Genomic DNA, 16,029 nt, shown 5'->3' on the forward strand with positions numbered 1-16,029 from the left:
CTGAAGCTTTGAAACTCTGAAGCTCTCAAGCATCTAGGTTCCCGAAGAATCAAGAAAGCTCTCTTCGTTCTTCGTTCTTCGTTCATCGTTCATCCTAAGATCAAGCCCCAACGGCCCTTTGGATCAACAATCATCCACCAATTCAAGATCAAGCCCCGACGGCCCTCGAAGAAAGTGTTCTTCGTTCTTCGTTCATCGTTCTTCCAAGATCAAGCCCCAACGGCCCTTTGGATCAACAATCATCCACCAATTCAAGATCAAGCCCTGACGGCCCTTGAAGAAAGTGTTCTTCGTTCTTCGTTCTTCGTTCTTCCAAGATCAAGCCCCGACGGCCCTTGGATCAACAAGCCACCGTTCTTCAAGATCAAGCCCAAAAGCCCTTGAAGATCCGTTCATCACTATTCTTCAAGATCAAGCCCAAAAGCCCTTGAAGATCTGCTCATCACCGTTATTCAAGATCAAGCCTCAATGGCCCTTGAAGAAACACTCATCCTCAAGATCAAGCCCCAACGGCTCCTTGAAGATTCGCTCAAATCCACCTTCAAAGATCAAGCCCACGGCCCTTGAAGAAACTTCCAACATTCATCCAAAATCAAGCCTCGACGGCCCTTGGATCAACGAAACATCCACAAATCAACACCTTACGGAGATCGAATCAGAGGATCAAAATAGAGAGAGATTGTAACCCAAAATCATCAAATACAAATATTGTTTGTGCACGTTGTTCTTGTCTCTTTCGTTTCAGGAATTTTCCGTGTTCACAATAATACCTACAATATTTAACATAGCTTTTTTCTCAATGTCATTTTCCAATGCTTAACGTTTGCTTTTGTTTATGCATTTGATTGAAGTGTTATTTCATATTTTAACGCTTTTAATTGATTCATGTTTATGTTTGAATCGGGAAAAAAACGTTGCTAATGGTGTACCTATGATGATGCAACGTTGATATGCTTCTGTGTCGATTTGGCTTCAGTTATTTGGTAAGAAAACTTACTTTAACACCCCCCCCCAAGTTTAATTCATTTTGTGTATCAATTTTCTTAAGTGGAAGCAATAAGTATGTTTTATACAGCATATTTTAAATAATTACATAAAAAATTACTTTCTAAAGATTGATGTGAAAATTTATAAACTGAATTTAAATTTAAGAAACGCATGAATGAATTTAGCAAAAAATTGAAGTGTTATTTCATTTTTTAACGCTTTTAATTGATTCATGTTTATGTTTGAATCAGTAAAGAAACGTTGCTAATGGTGTACCTGTGACGATGCAACATTGATATGCTTCTGTGTCAATTTGGCTTCAGTTATTTGGTAAGAGAACTTACTTTAACCTTCCAGTTGAATTCATTTTGTGTTATCAGTTTTCTTAAGTGGAAGCAATAAGTATGTTTTATACAACATATTTTAAATAATTACATAAAAAATTACTTTCTAAAGATTGATGTGCAAATTTATAAACTGAATTTAAATTTAAGAAACGCATGAATGAATTTAGCAAAGAAAACAAAAAATGATAACTATTTTAAAATTTTTAAAATGTGTTATAGGGTTTAGTAAGAAAAGTTGTTCCATGAGTTGTGTTTTGAGGTTTACGTTTATGATGTGAATAGAAATATGAATGAAATGCACATACATTATTTTTAATATTTTAAGAGATGAAGTTTTATGTCTGGAGAAAATAACAGCATCATTCCTACTTGTTAAGTTTATTTATTATTTCAATTATTCTGGAGAAAATCTGAGGCCAAGTTCTTCGCTCTTTTCAGTTTCTGCTGCTGATCGGCTGTCATCACACTATGTAATGAACTCTTCTCCTTCAAATATATCATCTTCTGATTGTGTAATCTCCATGGTCTGTTTGGTCTATTCCATTTCCAATTGGATTCTCGCTGTTAGTTCTATGTTTGAAGTTGGAAAAACTCGTGTTGCTTTTACAGTTTGATTAACAGTTCTTAGTTAGAATTGGCAAATTCTTTCACTAAACATTTTTTTACTCATATTTCTAACGTTGGAGGTTCATTCTGATTTTGAGATGGAAATTAGTGTTATCAAGAGTTTAAAATGTGATGCAAGACAGAAACTATTATGGTTTTGTAGAGAAAATAAGCTTTTAAATGAAAGAGCTGTAAAAACAAAGTCAATGTTAGGTTAAAGGGTTTAAGAGAGTAAAATTGGGAAATCATACTTCTTTCTTCACACAAAAACACTAGGTAAACACGTTTTATCCTTATTTTGTTCATGATATAATTCTAATGTCTATAAATTTATTTCAATTTTTTTTCCCTTGCCTGAGGACAACTTTTAGTGTTGCAGTAAACAACATTTCCCATTAATGTTTTTGGACAGGAAGCAATTTGTGTTTTTTTGTATCCAAAGAACTTTGTAATATTTTTAATAAACGAAATAGGTTTCTCTTTTGATATTTAAATTTGTTTCATTCATGATGAGGTTGTGTATAATTTGCATTGGCATTGGTAACTCAGTTTTTGACTCAAACATTGTTTATGAAGATTGAAATTGCATAATCTTTCTTATAGTTTTCAATCCCGCAGCAACGTGCGGGTACAAATTCTAGTTGGAACTATTTGCATACCTTGCGAATCCCTTCTTGGTAGGTAACAATGTAAGAACAAATGTGCTCTCTCTGTATGCCTCGGTGTTTAAATCTTTATTTATGTAATTTAAATTAGGGCTGGTTTGGTATTGTTGTGCTTTGAAAAAAAACTGCTTTTGCTATGTTGTGAGAATAAGCAGCTGTGAAATAAAGCAGCAGGGTGTTTGGTAAACTTTTTTGTAAAAGTACTTTTGGAAAAAAAAGCAGTATAATAGTGTTTGGTAAACTTTTTTGTAAAACAGCTGTGACTGTGTGAAATAACCAAAAATGTATAATACTATATGTGCTATGACAAGCCACGACGTTGTTCATTGGCAACCTTCTCCCTCCTCATCTTCTCCTTACGCACGGTTGTCGAAAATGGGACCCACCTCCTCACCTATTTCGTCGACCGTGACCCTTCTCTCAAATCCCTCATCTCTTGCCTTGACCTCTCTGGCGCCGACAATACCAACCACCGTTCTCCCAGATTTCTAGCCGAGTCATCTTCTCCGATCTCTCTCCGCTGTCGACAACGCCCATTTCTTCACCTCACTCGCGTTGAAACCTTAAACGACGATTTCTTCTCCGGCGATGACGATGACACTCGCTCCCTCTTTGGCCCCAATCGGATCTCCCCAATCCTCATTTTCTCCTCCTCCCCGCACTCCACCTCCAAATTAGGGTTTAATGTGTTACAACCACCCCCCAATTATTTATATTATATGTGGTTTTACCCCAAAATGCCACGTGGCAGCATCCTAACTCACCTCCCTTTTCTTTCTTTCTATCCCCTCCAACCCCAAGACCTCTCTTCTTCGTCTCTCTCATCTCTCTCCCTCTCATCCTCCTGTGAGCCTCACCCATTACCAACCATGTACCTACAACACCTTCACCATCATTACCCTATCGTCTCTCCCTCTCTTTCGTCGCTGCGGGACATGGATGATGTTGGACATTGTGTGATGAGATTTACATTGTTTTCCAAGGTTTTGAAGACGGGAGCGGCGCGGGGGAAACTTACCCATTTTTTCGGCGAACCCGTGAGTTTCGAGGGAATTTCTGGTCACCTCCGGCCGTGTCACGACTATTCGAGGGTAGCAATCTCTTCCCTTCATCTTGCTCTTCATTTTGGTAGTTAGATCGGGGTCTAAAACCCTTGTTTGCTGTCGACCGGAACTGTAGCAGCTCCGGTGTTCTTCCCTGATCTGCACCCAAAGCCACCAAGCCATTCGGCATTCTCAATCAACCTCGGGCCTTAGCCCAGTTTCCTTTTAATTATTTGGCATGTGGGCCATGAGTGTGTGCACGTGTGGGTGTAAGTTGGGCCGTGCGTGCGTGTGTGTGTTGTGTGTGTGTTTTGTGTGTGTGTGTGTGTGTGTGTGTACCGTGAGTGTGTGTGCATGTCGTGCATGCTTATGCATGTTGTGCATGTGTGTATGTTTGTGTGGTGTGTGTGCGTGTGTTGTGCACGTGTGGGTGTGTGTGTATGTTGTATGTGCAGGTGTGTGTTTGTATACTATGTATATGGGCCGTGTGTGTGTGTGTTCAATGCGTGTGTGTGTGAGTGTGGGTTGGGTTAAGCCCAAACCACCCTTCTTCACCCTAAACCCTTTTAACCCAAAAACCTTAGGATTCTAAAACCCATCAGACTTTAACCCATTCAACCCAAATCCTTTATTTTTATTTAGTTCAAGCCCAAATCCTTTAGAAAATCCTTTTATTTATTTATTACCTTTTTGTGCTTAGGTAAAGTTGCTAGTGGAGAAATTCTTAATCCTTATCCGCACAACTCTACTGCTAAGGAGTATCTGTGAGTGGACCCTTTCTAAAATTTGCATAATTTCCTAGTTTAATTTCATAAATGAAATGCATGCCTTACGAGTTTATGATTTGATTTTATGTTAAGCATGTTTATGAAATATGTGCTTTATCATCTCGTTTTTTGTGAGGAATTTATTTGTTAGCCTATATTGAGCTATATTTTAAAATATATTATTTTCTATAAAAACCATGAATTGGTAGACTATGCTAGAACATGTTTTAGAAACCCCTCTTTATAGTATAGACGATGGATGACTTTATACTATGAAGTGGTTATTGATGAGAGACGTAACTATTTGTGCGTACCTAGTGGACACTATGCCGCCTCGGGCGAGGATCTGATGTTGGCAAATAGGCTGGGAGAAATAATCCCTAGCTACGGGCTGAGGGACACGGAGCAGGCATTGGGCCGGGAGTTGGTAATCTCTGGCTACGGGCACAGAGACCACGGTGTTGGCATAGGGCTGAGAGTTATATTTATTCAGTGATATTTCTAGCAGTACACCGCGCTTACGAGACGATCTATGAGACGTTTACTGTTTTGATTTCCGCGATGTTATTCTGTGATATGACTTTTGAGATATTTTTGGTATGCTAGGATTTCTATTAAATCCTTCACTTTTTATGCTAGTAGTTTTCATTATTATATAAACTGTGGGGGTTAGTACATTGATAACTGTTTTATTATTATTGTATATATGAACTTGGTCCACTCACCTTTGTTTTGCGCCCCCATTCAGGTCTTAGAAACGAGGAGTACAACACGACGTACAAGGCATTCCCCTACCAGTAGCAATCTACCACTCACTTGTGTGATATCTTGTGATGATCTTTCCTTTTTGTGAATCTTGATTTAGATTGTGTTATGTGCACTCTAGACACTTCCTTAAACTTTGTTTATTACTTCTAGATTCTAATGTTTATTCATGAATATTTTCTCCTAATCATTACTCTTGTAATCAATTAATGGCTTTCATCACCCGCGGGTGTCGGCCAGCACATGTCTATCCTGGTATTCGGGGAATATCAGGGTCGGAGCGTGTCATAATGGAACTTATGGGACTAGGGTTTCTGAAATTGTGCGCTCCTGCCTCACGTTCAAGGCTGAGAAATTCACCATTTCTGATGACAGAGCTAGAGGCAGGGATGGCGACAGAGAAAGCAATGAAGGAGAGGAGAAAGGCGACGATGAAGAAATGGACAATCGGGCCATCGATTTGCAATTCTTGATCAACGGATTGGAGCTGGGTCGCCAGGACATGGCGACGTTGTTCTTCCTCTTGAAAGTGTGAGGAATCAGAAGAAACTTTGAAAATACTCCACTTTTTGAAGCTTCCACTTTTTAGTTTTTTTTCATCTGAAACTTTGAAAAAAAACTGGTTTGGGATGTTTACCAAACACCAAAAACTCTTCCAGTTTTTTTTCATACCAGCTTTTTTTAAAATCACCTCAACCCCAAACCATACCTTAGTTTTAAGAAGAATAAGGCTTACATAAAACAAATATATCTTTTTTTAGTCTTCGGAGTTGGGGTTAGCTAGTGATGATGGTAGGTAGAAGTAGGCTAGGTACAAGGTTATAATACTCCAATGTAAAAAACAAAAAAAAATCCATATTAGTTAAGATTCTTGAGACGCTTTTATTGTATAAATAATTTATAAGTGATTATAGGGCCAATTCTCTTCTAACACTGTGTAGCAGCTAGCAACTCTTGCCGGATAGGAATTCTCTCCCCTCATTTTTTTCCCTCCCCTACCTCCCTTCCCTCTCCTCATCTCATAGTTTTGTTTCCTCTTTCTCTACAAAATGAAATCTTGAGCGTTCAAACAAAAGGAGAGAAAAAAATGCAAGAGAATCCATATCCCTTTTACCAGATGCCATTGGGGTTTTCAACACGCAACAACCATGCAGAATCACACAATTGAAAGTGAACAGATGAATCCTTTTCATGTCACTGCCTGAAAACATGTACTTGATATGAAGAATTTGTGCTGTTACAAAGCTGCAGGAAAATGAAAGGGATCATCTCCGGATCCCTTCCACCAAATCTTCCTCATCAACTAATCCGGATCCTTGAAATTCGATCCAACAGCTACAAACAGAGGTCCACTTTAAAAGTTATAATAATTTTAGTTGTTGGATCAAATTTTCAAAGATCCAGATTGTTTGATGGAGAGAACTTGGTGGATGGGATCCGAAGAAAATCTCTTTCTACAGGAAAAAGGCTAATTGAAAGGAGAAGGTAAAATCTTGAGGTAAAAGCAAGAGAAGTCAGAGAGCGCGGAGAAGGTGGAGCATGCACATATGCAACAACTTTGGAAAAAGCCTGTAGAAATTAAATGATGAAAATATAAATGGGAGGTGGGGCAGCAATCTCTGTGACCAACTTTTGTTGCATCAAACAAACCATTTTTGAGGTAAGGTCCAACTCTTTATGATCGAGGTGCGCCCATTAAAGTTGAAGGTGATATCAAATTATTTGATTGAACTTCACATCACCCGTGCTGACTGTTGATGGAGAATTCCTAACTATAATTGGTTGTCTCAGATTCTTAGAAATATTCTTATATCACTGGTTGCCAAAAAGGTATCGTCTCCAGTTCCAATCAATCCAAGTTTATCATGCCATTTTATAAGATAGCATCAGGTCCAATATCACAATTGATAGGCTGTTGAATACGTCATTGGTTCGAGATTTTTTTTCCTCTGAATTAATGTAACAGTTTCGAATCTTTTCACTTCTCTTTTTGTAATTTTTTTTTCTTATAATAAAGATTGATAGACAAAAAATACTATCACCGGTTGTATATATATTTGTCTAAAGAAATTCTGTTGGATCACTAATTATATTAAGTCACAAGATAAGAAAGATAAAGACAAATATATTAGAGGTATTCATCAATTTCCCCCTTGAACTTGTGATCATTGGCCAATTTCCCCCCTCAACTTTAATTTTGGCCAATTTCCCCCCTCAACTCTCATAATTAGTCAATTTCCCCCTCAACTTTAATTTGGCCAATTTTCCCCTCAACTCTCATAATTAGTCAATTTGCATCCTATTGTTAATTTTTTTTTAATTTTCCATCTATTGTTTTTTTAATTTTCGATCTTTCTAATAACTTCCAACAAAGTACTAAAATTAACATAAACTCACTTGCATAATATAGGATAAAATGTACAAAAACATAATACAATTAGTATGTGATATGGGTTGATTATAAGAAAAAGTTATGAATCGGGTTTAAAGCAAGTAGAAGAAGAAATAATAACAAAATGAAATAATAATCCTAAACTCATGGATCATGACCTATTTCAATAAAATGGGTTATTCTTAATAAGGAGTCGAAAATTATGAATTGACTAGCCATTTTTGCACTAAAGCTCGATTCTCCGCAATTTACTTGAACTTAGCTTTCACTTTTATAAAGAAAATTGTATTCACATACAAAAATTTACACATCAATCATTTTCGTTATCAATTTTGTATAAGTCAAAAATCAAATAAAATTACTCCATACTGATTTATTATGACTAATAATATTATCTATGATAAATTGTAAAATTCTAAATTTTAATCTATTTGTAATAGGATAAAGATATACGAACATGATTAACATATATACATCTTATTTAGTTTCTTACACACACTTGTTTAATTATGATCAAAATAAAAAATTAACAGTAGGATGCAAATTGACTAAATATGAGAGTTGAGGGAGGAAATTGACTAATTATGAGAGTTGAGGGGGGAAATTGGCCAAAATTAAAGTTGATGGGGGAAATTGGCTAATGGTCACAAGTTTGGGGGGGGGAATTGATGAATACCTCAATATATAAAGGGGAATATCCTTCTATTGCCACCTAATGCAAGCAACTTCTGAAGTATATTATTGGATGAAAAGGGTGAAAAGAAAAATATTTGGATTATTAGTATAATATGAATGTGCCCATGATCTGACGGAGCTCTTGATGAAGTTGAGTTCTACCTGTGTGTTAAGTCTAGGGGTGGAAAAAAATACCAAAAATAGTGCAACCAACCGAACCCAAACCGAAAAAATTCCAAAAGTAAGAGTATTTTAAATTGAATCTCCCGTATGTTAGAGTATTTTATAGCATCGACTTGTGATATTTAAGGAATATTTCTGGAGAGTTTTGATATCTTTCTTAACCTTGTAATTAAGGAAACAGCTCATGCAGTAACTAGCAAGAAGTGTAACTATCAAAGTATATACGTAGCCAGAGTTCACACTGTTTTTCGGAAACTGATTTATGCTTTTGGCTTCATATGTACTAAGTTATTATCAGGCTGTTTTTAAACCACAAATACTTGAGAAAATGAAATCTGTTGAAGCTTTGGTCCCAGAAAACATGATGAAATAAAATTCCCTTCAGCTGTATGGTCAACTACTACTTCTTACGATGGTCGACTTCATGTGCTTCCCCTTCAAATTTGCAACGGGGTAGATGCTTTCTTTCTTTGGTCCCAAGGTTTCCTTAGAGCAAGTCCACCCCTAAAAAAATGCGTCAATACCCATCCTATTTAATCCATTTAGTGAGCAGTGATAGACTTCAATGAACAGTAATAGAACAAATGCATCTCCACCCCTAAAACTAAATAGCCTAGTCAATTTTATTACAATTTTATTAATTTTTATTTTAAAATAATAAAAATTAATCCCTCTCTCCCTCACAATCTTCAACCTCATCTCAATCCCTCTCTGACTCACCCAATTCCCACAATCCAATCCACACCCACATCTTCCTACATCTCATTTCACAGCTATACTCCGCAACCGCAGTCGTAGTGGGACGAAATCTCGACGTTTCTACATCTCCACATCTTCCTCGCGTTGCCCCTCCATTTGCTTCATCTTCCTTGCTTCACCCATCCCACTAAGCTCGTCTCGAGTTTTTCGCTGTTCGGAGAAAGCCCAAATACCACAGCCCAATTGAAAATCGGTCGGCAAGATCAATAGAGAAGCAGAGAAGGTCGATCGTCCTCAATGTTGAAGATCAACAGTAGCAGCGGAAGCAATAGCGACTTAATGGGCTTTGATATTAGGTTGACGCAAGCCTGACATCAGATGGCCCGACTCTTGGGTCTGTCGATTCTAGGTCGGCCTGTGGCCTAGCTTGGGCTAGGGTGGAGCAAATTGAAGGAAAACTGGTCCATTTTTTGGCCTGGGTGCCGACCAAAGAGCAGTGGTGGAACTGCTCTTATAGGGTTGACCAAAGAGAAGAAACGTTTTACACGATCTGATTGTCGTGTCAACGTATATGGTTCGTTTGGGAAATGTTTTTGATTGATTAAAAATGATTTTAGAGAAAATATTTTGAAATCAATCCTTAGTTAAAATGCAAGTTAATTTTGGAAAAACATTTGAAGTGCATCTTGCAAGAAGCAACTATTGCTTTTGGAACCTAAAACTTTTTACCTAAAAGCGTTTTCCGTCATTTAAAAGCACTTTCCAAACGAGCCCAAAGTGTTAACAATTATTTTTTTGGTACTAGATGATGCCTACACACTATATGTGTGTAAATATAAAAATTAAAAATTAAAATAAAAATAAAAATATATGGAACAAAAAGAAGTTGCAGGAAAATGTGAAAGAGAGAGGGAATGTGGGAGTGGGATAATATTTATAAAAAAAAATAGACATGAGTTAATGACATGTGAGTGAGGGAAGAAGAAAAAATTTTGGACGAAATTACTTGTGATATTTTATTCAAACATAGTATTTTTCTTGGTTTTTTGTTGACAAAAAATGTTCTATTAATAAGTAGTATAGATAACAAACAAATAATATTTATAATATACTTATTAATTTTCAAATATGTATTATATCAATTTATTTTATAATTATGCATGAATCAATAAAATCATTTGTTGACGTGAACGGTCACATTCAAAACTTTCTTTCTTTCTAGAAATGGTAAGGATACTCTTTCAAAAATAGAACTCTTTATAGACTTTATGTCATCTTATATTTTTTGCACAATATTTTATAATATTGACACGAAAATTATGCCAAAAATATAAAATGGCGAAGAAGAGAATCCCAACATTTCTCCTTTCATAATGAGGATGGGAAAAAGATGATGTAGACAATTTCAAATACCAGAAAAGGCAAATAATAATATAAGTTATAAAGTTTGATAAGGTGTTAGATCGAAAATATATTTTAATACAATGGTGCATGCACTGAGGCAGTGACAAATTCAATAACAATCAAATTGGCCAATTACCAATTATGATCATGCCAAACCACCACCAACGTATTATAATGAAATGTACTATGCAACTGCTTTATTAGGATTTTCTACGAGATATATTTTTTAAGTTCTCATTTGCTACTTAGGCATTTGCCTCAATAAGATCTGTATTTGGGTGAATCATTAAGACTCACATCGGATTCTTGACAAACAAAAATTCAACTTCACACTTACTGTACATAATTTTTTTTCATTTACATAAAATTTGGTCATTGGTCTATATATCATAATAGTTTTACTTTTTAAACCCACACAAGACGGTCTGAAAAAGCATGACCCCAAAATTTAACCATCAACCACGCGCAGAGCGATTAGAAGATGTTTAAGTTCCTATGAACTTAGAGAGAGAGAGAGGGAAGAGGGGGGGAGGGGGGGTGAAACAAAGTTGACAACACTACGGCAATCAATCTGATACCTTAAAGGAGTTAAATTCTAGGCATCTTTGCATGCTATATGCTCAAGGCCTCTTGTGCGAAAACAAATATTCTCAACTTAATTTATTCTCCATTTTCAAATATGGTAAGTAAAAAAGGAAACCTAAATCTTCTCTCTGTTTATGTCTGTTGTTTTTGTGTTACTTTGGTTAATATGTTTCACAATGTTCTGCACACCAGGCAGAAGAGAATGCCGAGCCAACCTACAGCTCCCTCGAGCCGACGGACAAGAGAAAAGGAGGATTCACCGCCTCCAGCTTCATTTTCGGTAAGCGGCCATTCCCAGTCTCAGAAAAGGAGTCTGCAGAAATCACTTCCTAGTACGCTACTTATATCCTTGCTTTCGTATATTATGGTTTACATTGAATTTTATCCGTGTTTTTGTAGTGTTGCTGGCATTGGACACCATGGCATTCGTCGCAAACATGTGCAGCTTGGTGCTGTACTTTCTCTACATGATGCATTTGGATCTGGCGCACTCCGCCAACCTTCTCACAAACTTCATGGGATCAACTTACCTCCTCTCCCTTGTTGGAGGCTTCATTTCGGACACATACTTGAGCAGATTCACAACCTGCCTGATTTTCGGCGCGGTTGAAATACTGGTAACAAAAAAAAAAAGTTCACATATATTTTGTTATTCTTGTTCTAGTTCTACTTATGTCACAAGATTGAGTATACTTTTGTTACACACCTTTAGGCTTTGGCGATGACGACAGTTCAAGCTTACTCAAAGCATTTGCACCCAAAAGAAACTTGCCTGACAAAGTGTGTCGAAGGCCGTATCGCTGCCATGCTTTATGCTTCTCTGTGCTTGTTAGCACTGGGAACAGGCGATGTGAGGGGAGCGCTTCCCGCACTTGGTGCTGATCAGTTTAACAGGAAAGAGGAAGCAAAGTCACTCGCAACATATTTCAACTGGTTTATGCTTAGTACTATAGTTGGATCAACTATTGGTGTCACAGCCATTGTGACTGTGAGCACCGAAGTAGCTTGGTACTGGGGATTTTTAATATGCACGGTTGCACCCTTTATCGGGTTCGCTGTTCTTGCTATGGGCAAGCCTTTCTACCGCCTCCAAATTCCCGGCGACAGCCCCATCATTAGAGTCATTCAGGTCTGCCTTTCTCTCTAACCAAGCTCAATTAGCACACAAACTCGTTTAATTACTAGTTAACAAGTGGATAATGTATGTGTCGAAATTATGTGATAGGTTATCGTTGTAGCAATAAAAAACAGAAATTTACCGCAGCCTGGGAGCTCTCATCAGCTGTATGAGATCAGTGAAAAGGAATCAAATTATAATGAAGAAAAAATTGCACATACAGATCAATTCAGGTAACATTACATTACTGTTTTGCTTAAAAGTTCATTAATAATTTGCAATAGTTCAAACAAGGGTCACCAAATCGTATGTCCCCGGCTTGGCATGCCAAGATTCTTCAAAATTTACAAGAAAACATAAGAGAAACATATGATTAAGAAGGAAATTGATAATATAACGAATAGTTTACACCAAAGTTTCTGTGCACGTGCTAGTGGTTTGCTTTTTGTAGTGAACTTGTTGGACCATATGCTCTGTTTGGTAATTTGAGGGTGAATAGGATGTGAAGCTTTTGGAAGCTTTTAATCATTTTTTGTTGACTTCATTAGACAGCAATTTACAATGTAGATCAGTTTTTTTTTTTTTTTCTTCTGGAAAAAGCTTGACTCTTTGGTTATGACACAGTAGTGTACTAATTACTGCTGATGATATTGAATCAGTTGTCTAGACAAAGCTGCCATACTTGGCAAAGACTCCAAGCCCCAACCATGGAAAGTTTGCACAGTAACACAAGTGGAAGAAGTGAAGGTCCTAACAAGAATGTTGCCAATTCTCTTCAGCACCATCATCATGAACACTTGTTTGGCTCAGCTCCAAACATTTTCAGTCCAACAAGGAAACACCATGGACCGCCACTTAGGCCGCATTGAGGTTCCGGCCCCATCAATCCCCATCATCCCTCTCCTGTTCATGTCCATCCTCATCCCGCTCTACGAGTTCTTCTTCGTCCCCTTCGCGCGAAAAATCACAAAGCACCCATCAGGTATCACGCAGCTTCAGCGCATCGGCGTTGGACTAGTCCTCTGCGCAATCTCAATGACAATAGCCGGCATAGTAGAAGTGAAGAGAAAGAACCAAGCCGCATTGAGGGATATCGGCTTTGTGACGTGACGTCACAAAGCCAAAAGAGGGATATCGGCTTTGTGACGTCTTTTGGCTTTCTTTCCAATATGGTATTTTCGGCATTGCTGACATGTTTACCGTAGTAGGGTTACTTGAATTCTTCTACAGGGAAGCTCCGGCGGGCATGAAGTCGCTTTCCACTTCATTCACGTGGATTTCGTTTTCTTTCGGGTACTTTTTGAGCTCGATTTTCGTCGCAGTGATCAATAGCGTGACGCGAAGAATTGCACCGAGCAAACTAGGATGGCTACATGGAAAAGACCTAAACAAAAACAATTTGCATCTTTTTTACTATTTTTTGGCAATCCTTAGCTGCTTCAACTTTGTGAACTATGTCTATTGGGCTTCATGGTACAAGTACAAAGCAGATGAGGCAGATTCTAAGCTGCAGCTTAGGGCTTTGAATCAAACCCCTCTCTGTCACAATGACTCAAGTGTTTTACAAGAAAGTAGAAGCAGGGCTAATGAAGCTGCTGCCTCGATCCACTGAGGAAAAAGAAAGAAGAAAAGCTGGCAACTTTGTGAAACACAAAGGAAAAGGAAAAAAGAGAAAGCATAACTAAACAAACCAAGGACCATAATTAATGGATTTTATTTTTCAGTCTCTATTTTTTGTCTTGTTGTTGTGTGTTTGGAATTGTAAGATATAGTTTTTGGGTTTGGGACTGACAATATGTCAAATTTACCCTCTTCATATGATAAAACAAATGTATTGATTTTCTCCATTTAATAAATTTTTCCTTGCAAAACAACATTGGCATTTTTGCTTTCATTTTATGTTATTATGCTGGTCTAAACAATAAAAGCGGTTAAGACTTGTTTGAAAATGCTTTTAAGGTAGGGTTTTTATCATAAATGGTCATTGAGATTGACCAAACTCATTATTTTGGTCCCTCACTTTCAAAATCAATCAATGTCGTCCCTAACATTCACTACCACGCATCAACTTGGTCCTTCCATTTAGATTCCGTCAATTATTCTGTTAGTTTGTATGTGGGATCCACAAATCCAATAAAATGGTGACTCATGGATTATACAAACAAAGGGGTTTTATCGCAATTGGTCCGTGACATTGATCAAACTCATCATTATTGTCCTTAAGTTTCAAAAATCAATAATTTGGTCCCTGATTTTCACTATCGCACATCAATAGAGTCCTTCCATTAAAACTTCGTCAATATTTTTTGTTAGAGTGCTGATGTGGTCTCACTAGTCCAATCATATGGCGCCATCAACTATAAGAAACTAATTTTTTTTAGAGTGAACCAACTGGTGAGTATTCCTCGCTGACATTTCTCTCGCATCCCACAATCCCGATTGGAAAATAAGATTCAATCTAAATTCAATAAAATCGAATCCAAATTCAATTCAAATTTGATAGGATTATAACCAACTAGAAAGAATGAGAAGTGAGTTCACGGAGGACAAGAGCTTTAGTGGTGTCATGGTGCCTTCCTTTTCTTTTTGAGCATACCTATATGAAGACAATGATTTTTTTTAATTTTAGTTTTAGTTTTTAATTTCTTATAGTACTTTTAGTTTTAAATCTTAAAAAAAAAACATTTTTTATGGTTAATCCATGTGGCGCCATATGATTGGACCAATATGACCATATTATCACACTAAGAAAAAATATTGACAAAAATTTTAACGGAATGACTAAATTGATGTGCAGTAGTGAAAGTCAGGGACCAAATTTATTGATTTTTGAAACTCAGGGACCAAAATGAGGAGTTTAATCAATGTCAGGGACCATTTGTGATAAAAGCCTTTCTTTTGTGTAATCCATGTGTCACCATTTTATTGTATTTGTGGGTCCCACATGCAAACTAACAGAAATAGTTGACGGAATCTAAATGGAAGGACCAAATTGATGAGCGGTGGTGAATGTCAGGGACGACATTGATTGATTTTGAAAATAAGGGACCAAAATGATGAGTTTGGGCAATCTCAGGGACCATTGGTGATAAAAACCCTTTAAAATAAATTTTGTAACAAACAATATTGTTAGTTGTTAGGAGGGAGGAGAATCAGTGGAAATTGAACTCACACCAGAATGCAGAGGCATCATTACTTTCTGTCACTACCATAAAACGCTTGTAAAATAGTTAAAAACACTTTAAATGACAATGTTTAGGACTAGTTTAAGATTGTGGTGCTTTAAAAAAAAAAACTTATTAAAAAATATAGAACAGTAGAAAAGCAAAATCATAGTCTACAGTGCTTAAAAAAGTGTTTTTTTTAAGCACAGTAATCAATTCTCATTTAATGAAATTTTTAAATAGCAAAGTATAACCTCACATATTTTATAAAAATACAATCATTGCCCCTACATTATTTTTTTTCTTTGACAATTATTATGTCATATTAAGTATCATATCATTTATAGTCATTTAACATATTCACAACAATTTATATAAAAGTTTACCAAATACTCAAACACTGTCTTTTTTTTTTGTTAAAAGCACTTTTACAAAAAAAAAAAAAAAATTTACCAAGCACTCAACAATTTTATTTTACAGCTATTTATTCTCACAACACTGTAGAAGTAGTTCTATTAAAAAGTACAACAATATCAAACTAGCCTTTAATTGATAAGGTTAAAAGTACTTTCACGTTAGAAAAAGCGCTTTGAAGAGATAATTTCTGAGTTTAGTACGAGTTGCATATTC

General features: G+C 36.7%; 1 protein-coding gene, 1 long non-coding RNA gene and 1 pseudogene across 2 annotated transcripts; all 3 read left to right on the forward strand.

Annotated features, from left to right (window-relative positions):
* The first annotated feature begins 892 nt into the window (after window positions 1-892).
* Window positions 893-2,021, forward strand: LOC126591957 (uncharacterized). Its single transcript, XR_007612553.1, has 3 exons — window positions 893-983; window positions 1,239-1,317; window positions 1,773-2,021. It is a non-coding gene; the product is annotated as an uncharacterized LOC126591957 (long non-coding RNA).
* Window positions 2,022-2,901: 880 nt separating this feature from the next.
* On the forward strand, window positions 2,902-4,911 carry LOC126592312 (uncharacterized; annotated as a pseudogene).
* A 6,163-nt stretch (window positions 4,912-11,074) lies between these two features.
* LOC126593859 (protein NRT1/ PTR FAMILY 4.5-like) lies at window positions 11,075-14,109 on the forward strand. Its single transcript, XM_050260020.1, has 7 exons — window positions 11,075-11,215; window positions 11,311-11,398; window positions 11,518-11,735; window positions 11,831-12,247; window positions 12,344-12,468; window positions 12,895-13,315; window positions 13,356-14,109. Exons 1-7 carry the CDS (start codon window positions 11,150-11,152, stop codon window positions 13,845-13,847), a joined length of 1,827 nt encoding a protein of 608 aa, XP_050115977.1. The 5' UTR covers window positions 11,075-11,149; the 3' UTR covers window positions 13,848-14,109.
* Window positions 14,110-16,029: the final 1,920 nt, after the last annotated feature.

Source organism: Malus sylvestris, chromosome 12 (genome assembly GCF_916048215.2).
Source record: "Malus sylvestris chromosome 12, drMalSylv7.2, whole genome shotgun sequence".
Taxonomy (NCBI): domain Eukaryota; kingdom Viridiplantae; phylum Streptophyta; class Magnoliopsida; order Rosales; family Rosaceae; genus Malus; species Malus sylvestris.

Excerpts from the sequence above, each read along its gene's own strand:
- LOC126593859 (XM_050260020.1), top strand. The coding sequence starts at position 11,150 with ATGCTCAAGGCCTCTTGTGCGAAAACAAATATTCTCAACTTAATTTAT. Across the intron at positions 12,469-12,894 it reads GCACATACAGATCAATTCAG|TTGTCTAGACAAAGCTGCCA; the intron begins GTAACATTACAT and ends ATATTGAATCAG. Across the intron at positions 13,316-13,355 it reads TGAAGAGAAAGAACCAAGCC|CCAAAAGAGGGATATCGGCT; the intron begins GCATTGAGGGAT and ends GACGTCACAAAG.